Source organism: Peromyscus maniculatus, chromosome 15 (assembly GCF_049852395.1).
Source record: "Peromyscus maniculatus bairdii isolate BWxNUB_F1_BW_parent chromosome 15, HU_Pman_BW_mat_3.1, whole genome shotgun sequence".
Classification (NCBI taxonomy): Eukaryota; Metazoa; Chordata; class Mammalia; order Rodentia; family Cricetidae; genus Peromyscus; species Peromyscus maniculatus.
This window is the reverse complement of record NC_134866.1, coordinates 28,413,256-28,427,237: the sequence shown is the minus strand read 5'-3', so window position 1 is coordinate 28,427,237 and position 13,982 is coordinate 28,413,256. Positions and strand designations below refer to the sequence as shown.

General features: G+C 44.2%; 1 protein-coding gene across 13 annotated transcripts in view; it reads right to left on the bottom strand.

Moving 5' to 3' along the window:
• The window catches only part of Rai14 (retinoic acid induced 14), a 165,499-nt gene that overhangs the window by 113,181 nt on the left and 38,336 nt on the right, over nucleotides 1-13,982 (bottom strand). For 12 of the 13 annotated variants that reach the window (XM_076551749.1, XM_076551752.1, XM_076551753.1 and 9 more), the window contains one exon: nucleotides 4,198-4,279. In XM_076551749.1, coding sequence (XP_076407864.1) covers nucleotides 4,198-4,233 — 36 coding nt within the window. In that variant the 5' untranslated portion in view covers nucleotides 4,234-4,279. Of the gene's footprint in view, nucleotides 1-4,197; nucleotides 4,280-10,428; nucleotides 10,490-13,982 lie in introns of all 13 variants that reach the window. The other variant, XM_076551750.1, reaches the window with a different exon arrangement.

The following is a 13,982-nucleotide window of genomic DNA, read 5'->3' as shown; positions in this document are numbered from 1 at the left end:
ATGAACGTCAGCCTCTGCATCTGGAAAACTGAATGCATACTTCAGGGTGTTCTTGCTAACACTCTCATAGCCACACCCCAAACTGAGGCACTCTCCTGAATTCATCAAGTCTTACTAAATACACTGCCAAGGACAAATTTTGAGATTCAACATACTGAGTCTTTGCTCCCCAACTCCTCCAACTTCATCCTTCCCACACATACCAATCCCCTGGGTTGAAGCTCCACCTTCACAAAGCTCCCCAAATCCTCCCACTGTCAAAACTGAGAGCATCTGTCACCAGCCTTCCCAGTCTGTGAGTCCCCACATTTGGCTTTGGTTTTGGGGCAGAGTTGGGCTCACCTTAAAGGTCCATTCAGTATCCATGTTCTATTTGTGTTTTGTCTTGAGTATTTGAGGCACATGTTTACCTCTCCCCTACTACTTAGTTTTATCAGCTTCTTGGGGTGGGGTGGGGAGAGGGGGGAGACAGATTCACTGCACAGCCAAGGCTAGCCTTGAACTCCCAATCTTCCTCTCTTCACTTCCCATGTGTTGGTCGGGTCTGCATCACCACATCCTTATTTTCAGACAACGTCCCCCGACTCACACTCTGCATTCCCTCAGTGTCTTCTTCCTCTCTAGTGTCTAGCTCAACTGTAAGGATACCCCAAATCAAGTTATTCATGTAAACAAAAAAAAAAAAAATGGCATGGTGGTAGTTTGAATGTAACTGGCCCCCATAATCTCATAGAGAGTGGCACTACTAGGAGGTGTGGCTTTGTTGGAGTGAGTATGGCCTTGTGGGAGGGAGTATGTCACTGTGGGGGCGGGCTAAGAGGATTCCTGTGTTCAGGATACCGCCCAGTGTCTCAGTCGCTCAGTGGACTTTCTGCTGCCTGCAAGATGTAGGGCTCTCTGCTACTCCTCCAACACCGCTTCTGCCTGCACGCTGCCATGCCCCCCGCCATGAGGATGATGGACTGAACCTCTGAAACTGTAAGCAAGCCCCATCAATGAAATGTTTTCTTTATAGGAGTTGCCACAGTCATGGTGTCTCCTCACAGAAACCCTCACTAAGACAAGCATCCCCTACAGAAAGCTGCTCTTTAGCTCCTGCAGATTAACTGTGGGGTCCCAAGTATATTTAGGGATCTCACCACAGCCCACAGCATCACACCGCATCCCCCATGACATACATATAAGCCTGCCTCAGTCAGGAAGTCAAGCTGAGGAGTCTTCCAGAAAGCACACCCCTGCTGAATCTCCACCTCCACGATGGTCCTGGCGTAGCAGGGTGACCCCAAGGCCGCCCATGGGGGACTCCTTGCAGTCACTCTCGGTCCTATGGCTTACTCCTGAGTCTCCTTCTCAATGGCCACAAAGTGACCTGGCTGCAGCCCTCCCGGCCTGGCTGAAATGTGATCACACCAGCAGGTCACCTGTCTTCCCTTTATGTAATCACAAACCTGATCTGCCGTCCTCGGCTACCTACCCTCAGACACACAAAGAACCCTTTCTTCCCTTTTTTTCTTGCACAAAGACACACAGAAACGTGGGCTGCCGGGTGGCTCGGGACACTCGAGAGACACCACGCGCTTCAGTGAAGATTACAGTTTGGCTCATTTTAGTGAACACCATCATTTGTAAACCCGTTTTTCTTGGGAATATGTAACCGGTAATGCATACAGACATCTCAAAGTGAAAGGCATGCCCTTAAAAAGCAAGCCTCCCAGGTCTACTCACTCCTCGCTCTGGTTCCTTCCACCGAGGATCTCTAGCCTGTAAATTATAAGATCTTTCATTTTTATCATCTGTAAGTTCCTTAGTAAGATGAAGAAGTATTGACCAACTATTTGTCTTCTAAGCATCAATCCCTGAGATGTGTGCCTGACCCCCAACAGCACATTTAACTTTGGATGAAGACCTACAATCAGAAGAAGTAAGACAGCTGTCCAAGGCCATGAACCTCAATCCAAGTCCAAAGCTGCTCCCTGGAACATAAACCCATTTCTCCATTTCATAAACCCAAATCTCCATCACAAGCTCCTACATTCAGGAAACCTGGGCTTCCGACAGCGGGCTGCAACAACTTAGTTCTTAGCGAGTTCCACAACTTAGAGCTACAGGAATCGATAGAAACTGTTGCATCTCTCTAGGCTTCGGTTCCTTACTCTGGAAAACTGCTTAATTATAAAACCTACCACGTGAGGTTAGTGGCAAGCATTCCCGTCAAGTGCCTAGTGCCGTATGGAGTATCTGGTATAAAAGCCTGTTTAGCATCAGGACCGCCATATGGCTGGTTAATCAACTGGGGTTTGCCTGGAAAGGGCTTTCTTTTTCTGTCTTTATTCCCTCCATGTGCCTATCTAGTGATGGCGCTTGAGGAAACAATTTGAGTTAAATCTGGAAGCCCTGTAGACTGGGCTGGCTCTAGTCCCGCAACTTCTCTTGCTCTCCTCCCACAGGGCTGCAGGGCTGCTCCTCGGACATTCCTTCTTAGCACTCACTGCCAAACTCGAGACCTTTTTGCAGCCAAATCTCCGAAGACTTTTACTAGTGTTATTATTGTGATTTTTTTTTTTAATTCATGGAAATGCTTCAATTTTTTTATTTTTTAAAACTGAGATTCCAGCAACACGCTCTCTATGGCCACCAGTTTAAAATTGTTCAACCAGGACTATAGGAGCCTCCTGCCCCGGGTTCAGAGGTCACACCCCCGACACGATGAGATCCTGCCTGCTACAATACTCTCAATGTGGACCGATGGAAGCTGTCCAAATCCTCCTGGAACAATTTCTCCCGGCCCTTGGCAGTCCTGGAAACTGAACACAGGGCCTTGTGAATGCTGGGCAAATGCTCTCCTCTACCACTGAGCCACATTTCCACCCCCAAATTCCCTAATTTGGTAATTTGTAGACTGGTGTCTCGGGAACTTGGCACGGCTAAGCCAAAGGTGATATTCAGGCACAGAACCCCTGGCCAGTGGGTGAGCGGGGTAGAGTTGTCTTGGGGGAGGGGCACCTGAGGAAGGGTCATCAGTGGAGCTCTCTGGGGCAAATCTGACCTTGCCCAAGACACTTCACACTCTCTGAGTGGTCGTTAATTTACCGTAGGAGTGAAGTGACCTTTTCCCTAAGATTTCTTGTTGTTGCTGTTGTTGTTGTTAATGAGACAGTACTTTGTAGTCCTCCGCAAAGCATCTTGTCTGGCCTCTCATCCCAGCAGTACGTACACAGCAACACGACACAATGTAGTCTAAGAGATAAGCAGGCATGTATGCGTGTAGCACACTGGCCGTAATGACGCGGCCCCATTTACTGCCAAGCTGCCCAAATGAAATTCACGGCAAAGCACAAAAATCCAGGCTCACTTTTAATTATGGAATCTTAAACAGTGACGAATAGAGCAAGCGTATTTTGAAAGTGACTTCTCTGGGGCTCCCAGCTAATGCTCTTCCATAAATTTCTCTCAAGCAACAGTTTTGCTTGAAGCTTTAGGAATGCATCTTGTTACAGGTTAGGGGGTAAGGATTTGTGAAAATATCACTACGCAACCCCTTGCCATTTTCTCTGATGGGAGAATTCTGACACTATACCCAGTTCTTCCGATCCTGAGTCTTCTATGATGGACATCAAGTAAGAGAGAGAACCCCAGGAATTTGGGGGTGGGGTGGGGCATGAAGCAACAGTGAACAATAAATACTGAGTTCAAGTTTCTTAAAGACCAAGAGGAACAATGTTGATAATGTAATTCCTGAATCACCCCTTTTCTGGCCAAGTGTGGCAAGTGAACACTTAGAACGCAGGGGGGGCTGCCATGAGTTCAAGACCAGCCATTAACACAAAGTAAGATTCTTTCTCAAAAAAAAAAAAAGAAACCCTAAAATTAATTAATAATAAATGTGAATTAAAATTATTAAAATGACATTCTAAGTCAGAATCTTGGCAGCTTTTACTGATTCTTCAATTTGACCGTTCCTTCCTCTACATGACACAGACCTGAAGAATTTATCACGGGCTGTTCTGAAAGCTGTACACACACACAACAGCAAACCTAAAGCACGCTCATTCACAGACGTCACGTTGAGCTGGCGCCTGGTGCTTCAGGAATCTGTAGTTCATTAACCCAGAGCTTTATCAGGGCAGGAGCAGGGCTGTTTCTGAAGGCCTGTGGAGCATGGTGGAGCAGCCAGAGCGTGAGTCACCATGTACTTACATCACTCTTTCTAAACTTCGCTTTCAGGCTCTTCATGTTTAGTCCATTCAGCCTTCCAAAGTCCTAGGAGATTTGTCAACACCTAAGCAGAGGGGGAAAGAAAAAAATAATGAATGAATGTAGATTGCCAAATAAACACTCCAGATTTTCTCCCCTGGTTGGATTACAACACTGGGTATGAGGAGGAGGCAAGGTTGGGCTGATCACTGTCAGTGAGCAGCTGGGAAGCCGTGAAGAACGTAAGATCTCCCACTCACGATACGCACCCTCCCTCCGACGGCCCTTCTGACAGGCATAAATTAGAAGAAGAAGAAAAAAAAAAACCTTTTATCTTCCTCATTTATTCTACCTGACATAGGAGAATTACATATCCTTACCACTGAAAATGTGATATTTAGAAATATGTATACGTTGTAGAATAGCAAATGAGCCAATTAATCGGCACATTACTTCATACATTTCCCACTGCATTATAATGAGAATCGTTAAGCCCTAGGGATTTCAAGTACACACACCAGGATTTACAAGGAGTCACCAGGCTATACAACAGAGCTCTGGAGTCCATTCCTCTTTTGATCAGCGTTTACTCAATCCCCTGTCTTCCCACCATCAACCCCTGGCAATGACCACTCTAGTTTCAGCTTCAGTGATTTAGACTTTTGGATTCCATACATAAGTTATGCAGCAATTAAAAGTAGACCGGGTGAGGCACGCCTTAACTATCTGTACCGCTGTGGTTGGGGTGTGGCTGGCCCGGGGAGGGGGGGGGGACGGGACTGCAGGGTTGGAAGCTTGGTGATATGGGAGGTGATGGAATCATTAAGAGGTGAGGCCTGGTGGGAGGTCTCTAGGTCTTTGGGAGAGTGTTCTCTGAAGAGAGTGCTGCTCTCTTGGGGTGAAGAGTAAGCTGACTCTTACGTCTGCCTTTCCAGCAATATGAGCCTTGGCTCTTACAGGACCTCCCAACACTGTCCTCTGCTACAAGGTCTTGTCTGATGAAAACATGCCTTTGAACCTCCACAACTGTAAACTGATGATCCTTCTTTCTTGACAGTGCTACCCAGGCAGGGGTATTTTATTATAGTAATAAAAACCAAACTAATACATGACCACTTGAAGTAATCTCTTTATATAGCCTCCATTTTGCAACTATACAATTTACCTCCTTTTGAAGGCAGGAATAATAGACGATGATAGAAAAAACAGTCCCTATTACACATGCTGTTCATTCCTTAGTTATTTTTCCAGGGTTTGCCTCCCTCCCTGGCTTCTCTTAATCGCACAGTGTAGTTGGTAGAAAATGCCAGGAACAACAAAACCTCCCTCATAAATACCCCATTCCTCAGGGGACCCACTCTAAACAATGTTACGATTCTCCCGGTCCTTTTTCCTTTTTGAGATCCAGCAACTCTTAGTTGGTCTTCAGCAATTACCACACTTGGGAGACAACATCTCTGTCCCCTAGAAACTGGATGTTAAGGTTTTCGGAGTAAAACAAAAAATCGTGTACACACACACACACACACACACACACACACACACACACACACACACTGAGAGACGTCAAGACGCTTGTCTGCCATCATGAAGCACGCTTTCTTCACTGTTCTATACAATTTCACAATCAAAACCCCAAATCCAAAGCCTGTGTTAAAATAGAGTGCAGAATTTATTATTTTCATTAACTTAGTCTTTAAAAAAAAAAAAAAAAAAGCAAAGTGCACTTAGGTCAGAAAGACAAAATAATCCATGTGGAAGTCCCCACCACAGTAAGTACTCAATAAATAAATGGCAAAACTCTACTTCACTGAAGTCGTCATGGGTAAGCTTCTAACTAGCAGCGCTGTAGCTAAGAGTTAAGGAATAGTGGATAAATATTTAACACTCCTGGCTATTATTTTTAGTCTTTCAAACCCACCTTGTGTTACGCCACAGTCTTATCTGAAATAAACATGATGTATGAGGTCAGAAGTGGGGTAGACACAGGAAGTGAATGACTCTACTCATCCCTCTCCCGATGGTCACCCTACACGCTACCCTCTGATGTGTTCGCTTCCATCATTGTTGATGCCATCAAGCAGAGCCCATGGATGAAGGGCATGGAAACAAGGCCGTCATAAAGCATTTAGATGGCATTTATTTGGGGGTCTCATGCTATTGAGTGAGGCCTTTCATGGTCCTTTCGATCTTCCCAGCCTCCGCAGAAGAGACAGAATGCATGTTGCCTTGGAAAGTGCATCGATCGTAATTACACACTGTTAATTGCTGAGGACTTAACCACAGAGTACCTAGAAGAGGCATACAGCGAACAAGGAACACACTTGTCAAAGTGGACCCCACTGATAAACCAAAACTGAGCTGTTTTTGTCCATGTGAAAACAAACCACTTTTTGATGAAATGACTGCAAAATAGAAATAATGATAATCAAGTACTACCAAACTGTTGCAGGCCTAGGGCTTCTGGACCAACTATTTCTAAACAATGGAAACCATCCTTCAAATTCAATTCCTCCCACTGTCTCAAAATAACCAAGGAAGGAGATGAAATCAACGCAATGGAAATGGAGAAAAGAGAAGCCACAGCTGGGAAAAACCACAAATTGTGTGGCCCACCAAGGCAGAACCACCCAGCATTCCTTCTTTCACAGAACAAAAGGTCTCAGGCAACAGTGGGTAAGAGTTTTTCGTTTGAGGTCATAGGGGTTATAAGGATGTTGGGTTTGTGTATGTGTGTTTACCTTTGGCTTTCCTTTTTTTCCCCCCTTAAAGCCAGGCAGTGAGAAGCATGTGGACTGTTATTTGGAGAGAATTAAATAAATAAAGTAACAAATTCCAGAAGTTCGCAAGGGAAGGTATGAACTACTACGTGAACATTTCCCCGGAGCCCAGGATTTGACTGTGTGATAGCTGGGTGGTCCGTGGGTATGACTCCGTGATGAGAGACCAGTGCTAAGGGGCAAGTGCTGGAAACAGATTAGTAACCCTAGAAACAAGGCCTCTGACTGGGCGTAATTGGAGGCATTAATCCTGGTATTTGTAAAAGGAGCTAACACCAAAAGCCATGGCTAGCGGGAGGTCACCTGGCCCACAGCTGATACCAAGGTTACTCTGCTCCAGCATCTTCTTTCCTAGATGATGTGAGAGTAAATCACAGTCTTGCCTTCCTTCTGTCGACTGGGATTTCACAGCCCCAATTCCAATGCACAGGATGAACTGCAGTTTGTCCTGTGTGAAGTGACATCAAATTGCAGCCAGGAGACACTAATGGCAGTCCTTGGAAAAGCCACTTAAGTTGGCTATTTCAGACTAGCTACACGTATCTTTGCTGTGGGATGGTCTGTATGTCGAATGTGTTGCTCTGATTGGTCAATAAATAAAACACTGACTGGCCAGTGGCCAGGCAGGAAGGATAGGTGGGACTAACAGAGAGGAGAACTGAGAGAACAGGAAGGCCAGGGGAGATACTGCCAGCCGCCGCCATGACAAGCAGCATGTGAAGATGCCAGTAAGCCACGAGCCACGTGGCAAGGTATAGATTGATAGAAATGGATTAATTTAAGATGTAAGAACGAGATATCTAGAAGCCTGAGCCATTAGGACAAACAGTTTAAATAACATAAGCGTCTGTGTGTTTATTTTATAAGTGGGCTGTGGGACTGCCAGCGCTTGGCAGGACCCATAGAGAAAACTCTTCAGCTACGTATCTTTTTTTTTTTTTTTTTTTTAATTTTGTTTTGCTTTTGTTTTTGTTTTTTGAGACAGGGTTTCTCTGTGTAACCATCTTGGCTGTCCTAGAACTCTCTTTGTAGGCCAGGTGCTGGCCTCGAACTCCCAGAGATCCGCCTGCCTGTCTCCCGAGTGCCGGGATTAAAGGCGTGAGCCACCACTGCCTGGCTTAGTGATGCACACCTTACTGGATGTGTCTTACAGGAATCAAAGGGCTGCCCTGCTGCAGCCTATTCACAGAAAGATGGCACATGGAACATGTGCAGGAAGATGACAGGCCTACAGAAAAACAACCTGAACTCGTTTTTCTCATCGTGAGCAGATAAGAACATGTGCCCACGGTGCTGAAATTGCTACCTGCTCAATTAAAACTATGGCACTGAAACCTATCACTATCATTCGTTACTAATCATCACATGATTGGGTATCATGTTAAATAGGAGGGATGGGACGGCACAGAATACATCCTTGTCCTCACATATGAAAGACCAGGTGCAACACAGGAGTTTCTTAACTCATTTTCCCTTTAAAAATAGTACTGTAGCTCTCAATCAGACCTTTATCTGGTAAACTTAGAGCCTCAATCAAAATACTTGGAGATTAGTCTAGACAGCTTGACTATAAACAAAATGTTTTACTTGCTCATTTAAAATATGTACAGTGGGTTGAAGTTTCCTTTGGGGTGATAAAATACTTTTAATATTTATTGTCATGATGGAGTATAACCTGTGAACACACGCATTAAAAACGATTTGACTATGCATCAGGGCATGACTGACTGTTACAGGGAAACTCAACAAAGCTGTTATTAAAAACAACAACAAAAAAAAACTTGATTTCTTCTCTAAGACTTGAAGTTAAGAAAATTCTTAGTTAGAAACCCTTACAGTGATTTCAAGGGAATTTCAAAAGAAAAAAAAAAATGTCAACAAGCAATGTCCTGAACTGGTAAACGGTGACTATACCCAAGAGATTTATCTAGCTAATTCTCTGTTATACCTCATCCCTGATTCAAAGTAGGTTTAAGCTCACCCTACTCCCAGTGTGGCCCAGGAACCATTCTCTCCCCACCCTCCAGATCCTCTGGACTCCAGGATACCCTACCTACACTCTACACTCTCAGAGGAAAAGAATCTAGACACTGGACAAATGGTTACCATGACTCTTTCTGAGCAGCTCCTGTGTTTGAATTTTCATACCACAGGGCGAGGGAGTTGGGAGCAGATGTGGGAGGAGGTCTCCTGTACCCCAATTCTACATGAGCAATTGGCCATGCACGGCCAATAGGAATACTAATTCATAAAAGCAGACACTGGTTATATACACACATACTTAGTGTTTGAATCACAGGAATATATTAGCACCTGACAGATCACACCATGTGACCCAATTCTGCAGATTTACCACAAAATTAGGAGAGCAAGGTCCTCTAGCTAATCCTTGCCTCCTGGAATGTGGGGGTTACTGCATGGAATCCTGAGTAACAACACAACACTAATGTGTACCTAGATAAGCTTTGAGATTTTCTTCTTCAGAATTAAAAAGAACTCTGAAGACTTAAAATCCACACCCACAAGTGTCAAGCAGAAGGAACCAAAATACTTGTTTCCTCAGACAATAATCTCTCAGCAGCAAAGGTGGCTTCTTACCAAGTGCTAGACAAACACATGGTTCTCTCAATGTGGCAGAACAAAAACATTCTCCAAAAGGCCTCTCTAGGCCAACTACAACTATTCCAGGAAGACGGCCCTCACAACATCTCTCCAACCCCGTAGAAGCTGCTTTAACTTGGCCTCCAAGCTGGGGCTTCCCTAAGAGTTACACCTCTGATTCTAAAACAAAGAAAATAAATTGGGGATCAGGACCCAGTGAATACTTCCCCCATGCTGTTCAATTTTTCTACAGCAGACCGGTCTAGTCTATAACACTGAATTTTGAAGACATCTGAGCATGGAAGTAATGGAAAGGAGGCTCACAAAGGATGCAAGGTACGAGTCGAGGATGATGTGGGGAAAGACTCTTACAATTAGCTGTTAAATACTATACACACGCTACAAATCCTTGATGGCAACAACAAAGAGCAGAGAAGCGTTTATAATCGGGAAAGGATTCCACCTGGCCTTAAGCACAGGCTCTAGGCTGGGCGATGGGGGGACATGGAGTTCCTCCAAGCCTGGGTCAGACATCTGAGCAACCTCCCTAAGCAGTCCTAGTGTCGCTCATGATGCTGAGTGGACCCATCGGAATCACTGCAGAGATCTCTCCAAGATCCTCCCCGTGACCAACCACTTCAGATCCTGGCACAAGAAGAGGGTAAAGGAGCCCTGTTTCCAGAAAATTTGAAAATCTCCACGTCAGGCTGCTCGCTAACTTTGGAAGAGAGGATTCTTTTCAGAGTAGAATTTTCATTTTGCTGACATACACCCGGCCCTGACCACCATCAATGCACGTGAACAATCACATCGGGCAAAGATACAAATGAGGTAGGTGCCTGCACGGGCTCACCTTTAACCTCAGCAGAGTTCTCTTTGATCTTCAGCACTACGACAGTTAGCTTCACTGGGATCTGTGTGAAGGCAACATAGTGATTAGGCTTCACCACATAATGAACAAATACTGAGAATTTAAAGGCTCCAACTCTCTTGGCCTCTGAAGTCTTTACAGGCTGCCTCCCTGACCCATGCCAACCCTCAGCATCTTCCATTGGCACATGCCAACCCCAGCCAGGAGGCAGACTCTGAATGATGCATTGTTGGGCTCTGCAGAGACCGAGAATCATCAAACAGAACCTTGGAAACAAGTCCTTAGAATAGAGAGATTTTGTCAGCCTGACTGTGCAGACAGCTGTGGGCAAGCCCAGTAATTCCCTGCAAGGCAATTTGCCAGCCCCATTATTTCCACACGATTCTACCACGGGCCTTATTTAGCATGGGCATTTCCCCTGCTCAATTCAAAATAAGTCAGTGAATCATTTTCTCCATCACCTATCTCCAGTCGTCACACGAAGGGCTTTCATCAATGAGGAACAAACAATACAAAAAAATTCTATCTTCGTTGTCACATTTGAACGATCAGATGCAACAAGCAGGTTTATTTATTATCGTTTCTTTTTTTTTTTTTTTTAAAAAGCAATGTAATTCTCAGTCAGAGCTTAATCTCTAGTAACTATATCCTTAATCAAAATACCTTGATATTTCCTATAAAGCATTATTATTAATACAAAAATGTTAGACTCGAATGTTACAAACCCAATCCTAGACAAGGCCAAGGTTTCACTTGCCTCAGCCATGCTCTCTTCAGCGTCCACACTATAGTTGAACAAGCACCTTATAAACGAAAGAATGTGTGTTGAATCAGAAGTACAAAAATTCAAGTCAATTCATTCTGGTGAGGCCGGTCCAAAATGCAAGTTTCCAAAGGAATTAGGGATTTAGCAGAAAACTGGTGGCAGTGACCTTGAACCCCTTTTTCACGTGCAGAGAAAAGGGTCAGAAAACAGAGACTGGAAGGGTCTTTTGTTGGGGGGAAAAAAAAAGCAAAAGACTATGCAGCGAGATTCCCACTATGTCTACTTGGCCTCATGAGGGAGACTCGAATGGTATCTGGGAAAATTGGACAGATGTTGGAGTCACACTTGGAGTATCTAAAAGGGGTGAGAGAAGCTGGCCTACACTTTGAGAATGAAGAAGTTGCCTCCATATTGCAATCAGTTTGAGTGCTGGACTCTATCTGTGTGTTGATGTGTTTCCTATGTGTTATATGCAGATAACTAGCTATAGATTGTAGGGTGTTGTCTCAGATCTCTGTAAAAGGGTAGATTAGACGAACAAACAAGGGACAGGGAAAAGCTGACAGCCTATCAGAAAAGCAAGAACCAGAGACCAGCAAGGCCACCTTCCTCTGGAGAACCCACAGGATTCAAGTGTTAGGGGAAGAGACGAGTCTTCAATGGTCCCTTCCGCTGCTCTGCAGGCACCCGCCATGACAAATCAGCAGAGGACCGTATGTGGCTTAACAGAAACGTAGTCCTCACAGCCCTACAAGCCTAGTGGGAAGGTGTCAGTGCTATGGAATAATGTTCTTGTACACTGTAAAGATTTGTCACTTGAATTGGTTTAACAAAAGGCTGATTGGCCAGCAGCCAGGCAGAAAGTATAGGCAGGGCGACTAGACTAGGAGAATTCTGGGAAGAGGAGGGGCGGAGTCAGGAGTCACCAGCCAGCCAGATGCAGAGGAAGCAAGATGAGAATGCTGTATTGAGAAAAGGTTCCAAGCCACATGGCTAAACATAGATAAGAATTATGGGTTAATTTAAGTGTAAGAGCTAGTTAGTAATAAGCCTGAGCTATTGGCTGAGCATTTTTTAAAGCTTCAGAGTCAACTATTTAAGAAGCAGTTGCTGGGTATTTGGGAACAGGCAGTCAAGAGAGAAACTTCGGCCTAAATGTAGGCAGGTTGGTTCCATTCTGAGGCCTCTCCCTTGGGCTTGTGGATGGCCATCTTTGTTTTCATTTGGCCTTCCTCTGTGTGTCTGTGGCCTAAACCGTCTCTTCAGAGGACACCACTGCTCTTGGATGAGGCCTGACCATATAACTTTGTTTAGCGTTAATTACCTCTGTTAACTGCATCTCTAAATACAGTCACACTCTGAAGTACTTGAGATTTGGACATCAGCATATGAACTGGGGACACACAGTCCAACCTTTAACACCCCTTGAAAAATCTCAAGAAATTCAGCCCCTACTTGTCAGACTCAGAGAATACAGTACTGTATGGCCGTCCTACTGAACTTGAGACTTCTTTATCCCATTCCTCCAAGGCTCCAGTTTTGTTTTGTTTGTTTTGTTTTGTTTTGTTTTGTTTTGTTTTGTTTTGTGACAGGGATTCTCTGTGTAGGCCTGGCTATCCAGGAACTCACTCTGTAGCCCAGGCTGGCCTCGAACTCACAGAGATCCGACTGCCTCTGCCTCCCGAGTGCTGGAGGCAGAGTACTTGCACCACCACCGCCCATCAACAAGGCAAGACTCTTAACAGATATCCTAAACCATGGCAGGAAGATGGGGGTATGGGGGAGGAATGCGGAGAAAAGGGAAAATGACTTAACTTTAAATCTCACCTCATCGTTTTTCAAATTTTCTGAGAATGGATGTTCTGGGCTAGGAGTGTGATTCAGCGGTAGAATGTCAAAAAAAAAAAAAAAAGGAATTGGACATTCTACGTTCTGAATTCAAAGTATTTAGCCACTGAAACTAAGCCTGGAACTTTTTAAAATCTGTAATAGTGAGAACAATAATATACTAACCACTTTCAGGCAGTTGGGCACAACACAAAGTTTATGATGAGATTTCATAAATCTAATTCGTTCACCAAATCAGATAGATATATATGAATATATACATGAGCAAATGTTCCTGTGCATTAACTATGGGCTGGGTGCTTTCATATATGTTATCTCACTTATGAATAAAGTACAGGTTTTAAAAATATTATCCAAATAATTAATAAGTTAAGAAATGTTTAAGTTCATGACTACGCCAGTAACTCTGATTTGGCCATTCACGTTGAACACATATACCAGGATATCACACAGCATTCAATAAAGTATATCAGTTAAAATTTTTTAATCTCTTAACTTTCAAAGGGAATTTCATGTTGGCAATGGGATCTTTCTAAGATACTCTAATAGCTCACTTTTTTTTTTTTTCACAGAAAATAAACGAGCACATTCTTTTAGGATCATAAATGTCATTGTGATATTACATCAAAACAATCTTGCACTAAAACTCCCGGGAGAACATTAATCTTCTATTCACAACTTGCATCTCTCCAGGAGATGACATTTTTTTTTTTTTTTGAGAACCAAATATATCTCTCTTCTTTGGAAATAAATCCTGACATCTACTAGGACTAATCTCAGTCCATGAGTCAGCCAGAGCCACAGGCCAGACTGATGTGAAACTGCCCGTGGCTCTGGCAGCTTCACTATCTCTCTGTCAAACCAGCTACTCATGCTCCAGTTGAGCCTCCCGAGAAGTCCCAAGGTTACCTCCTGCCCTAAA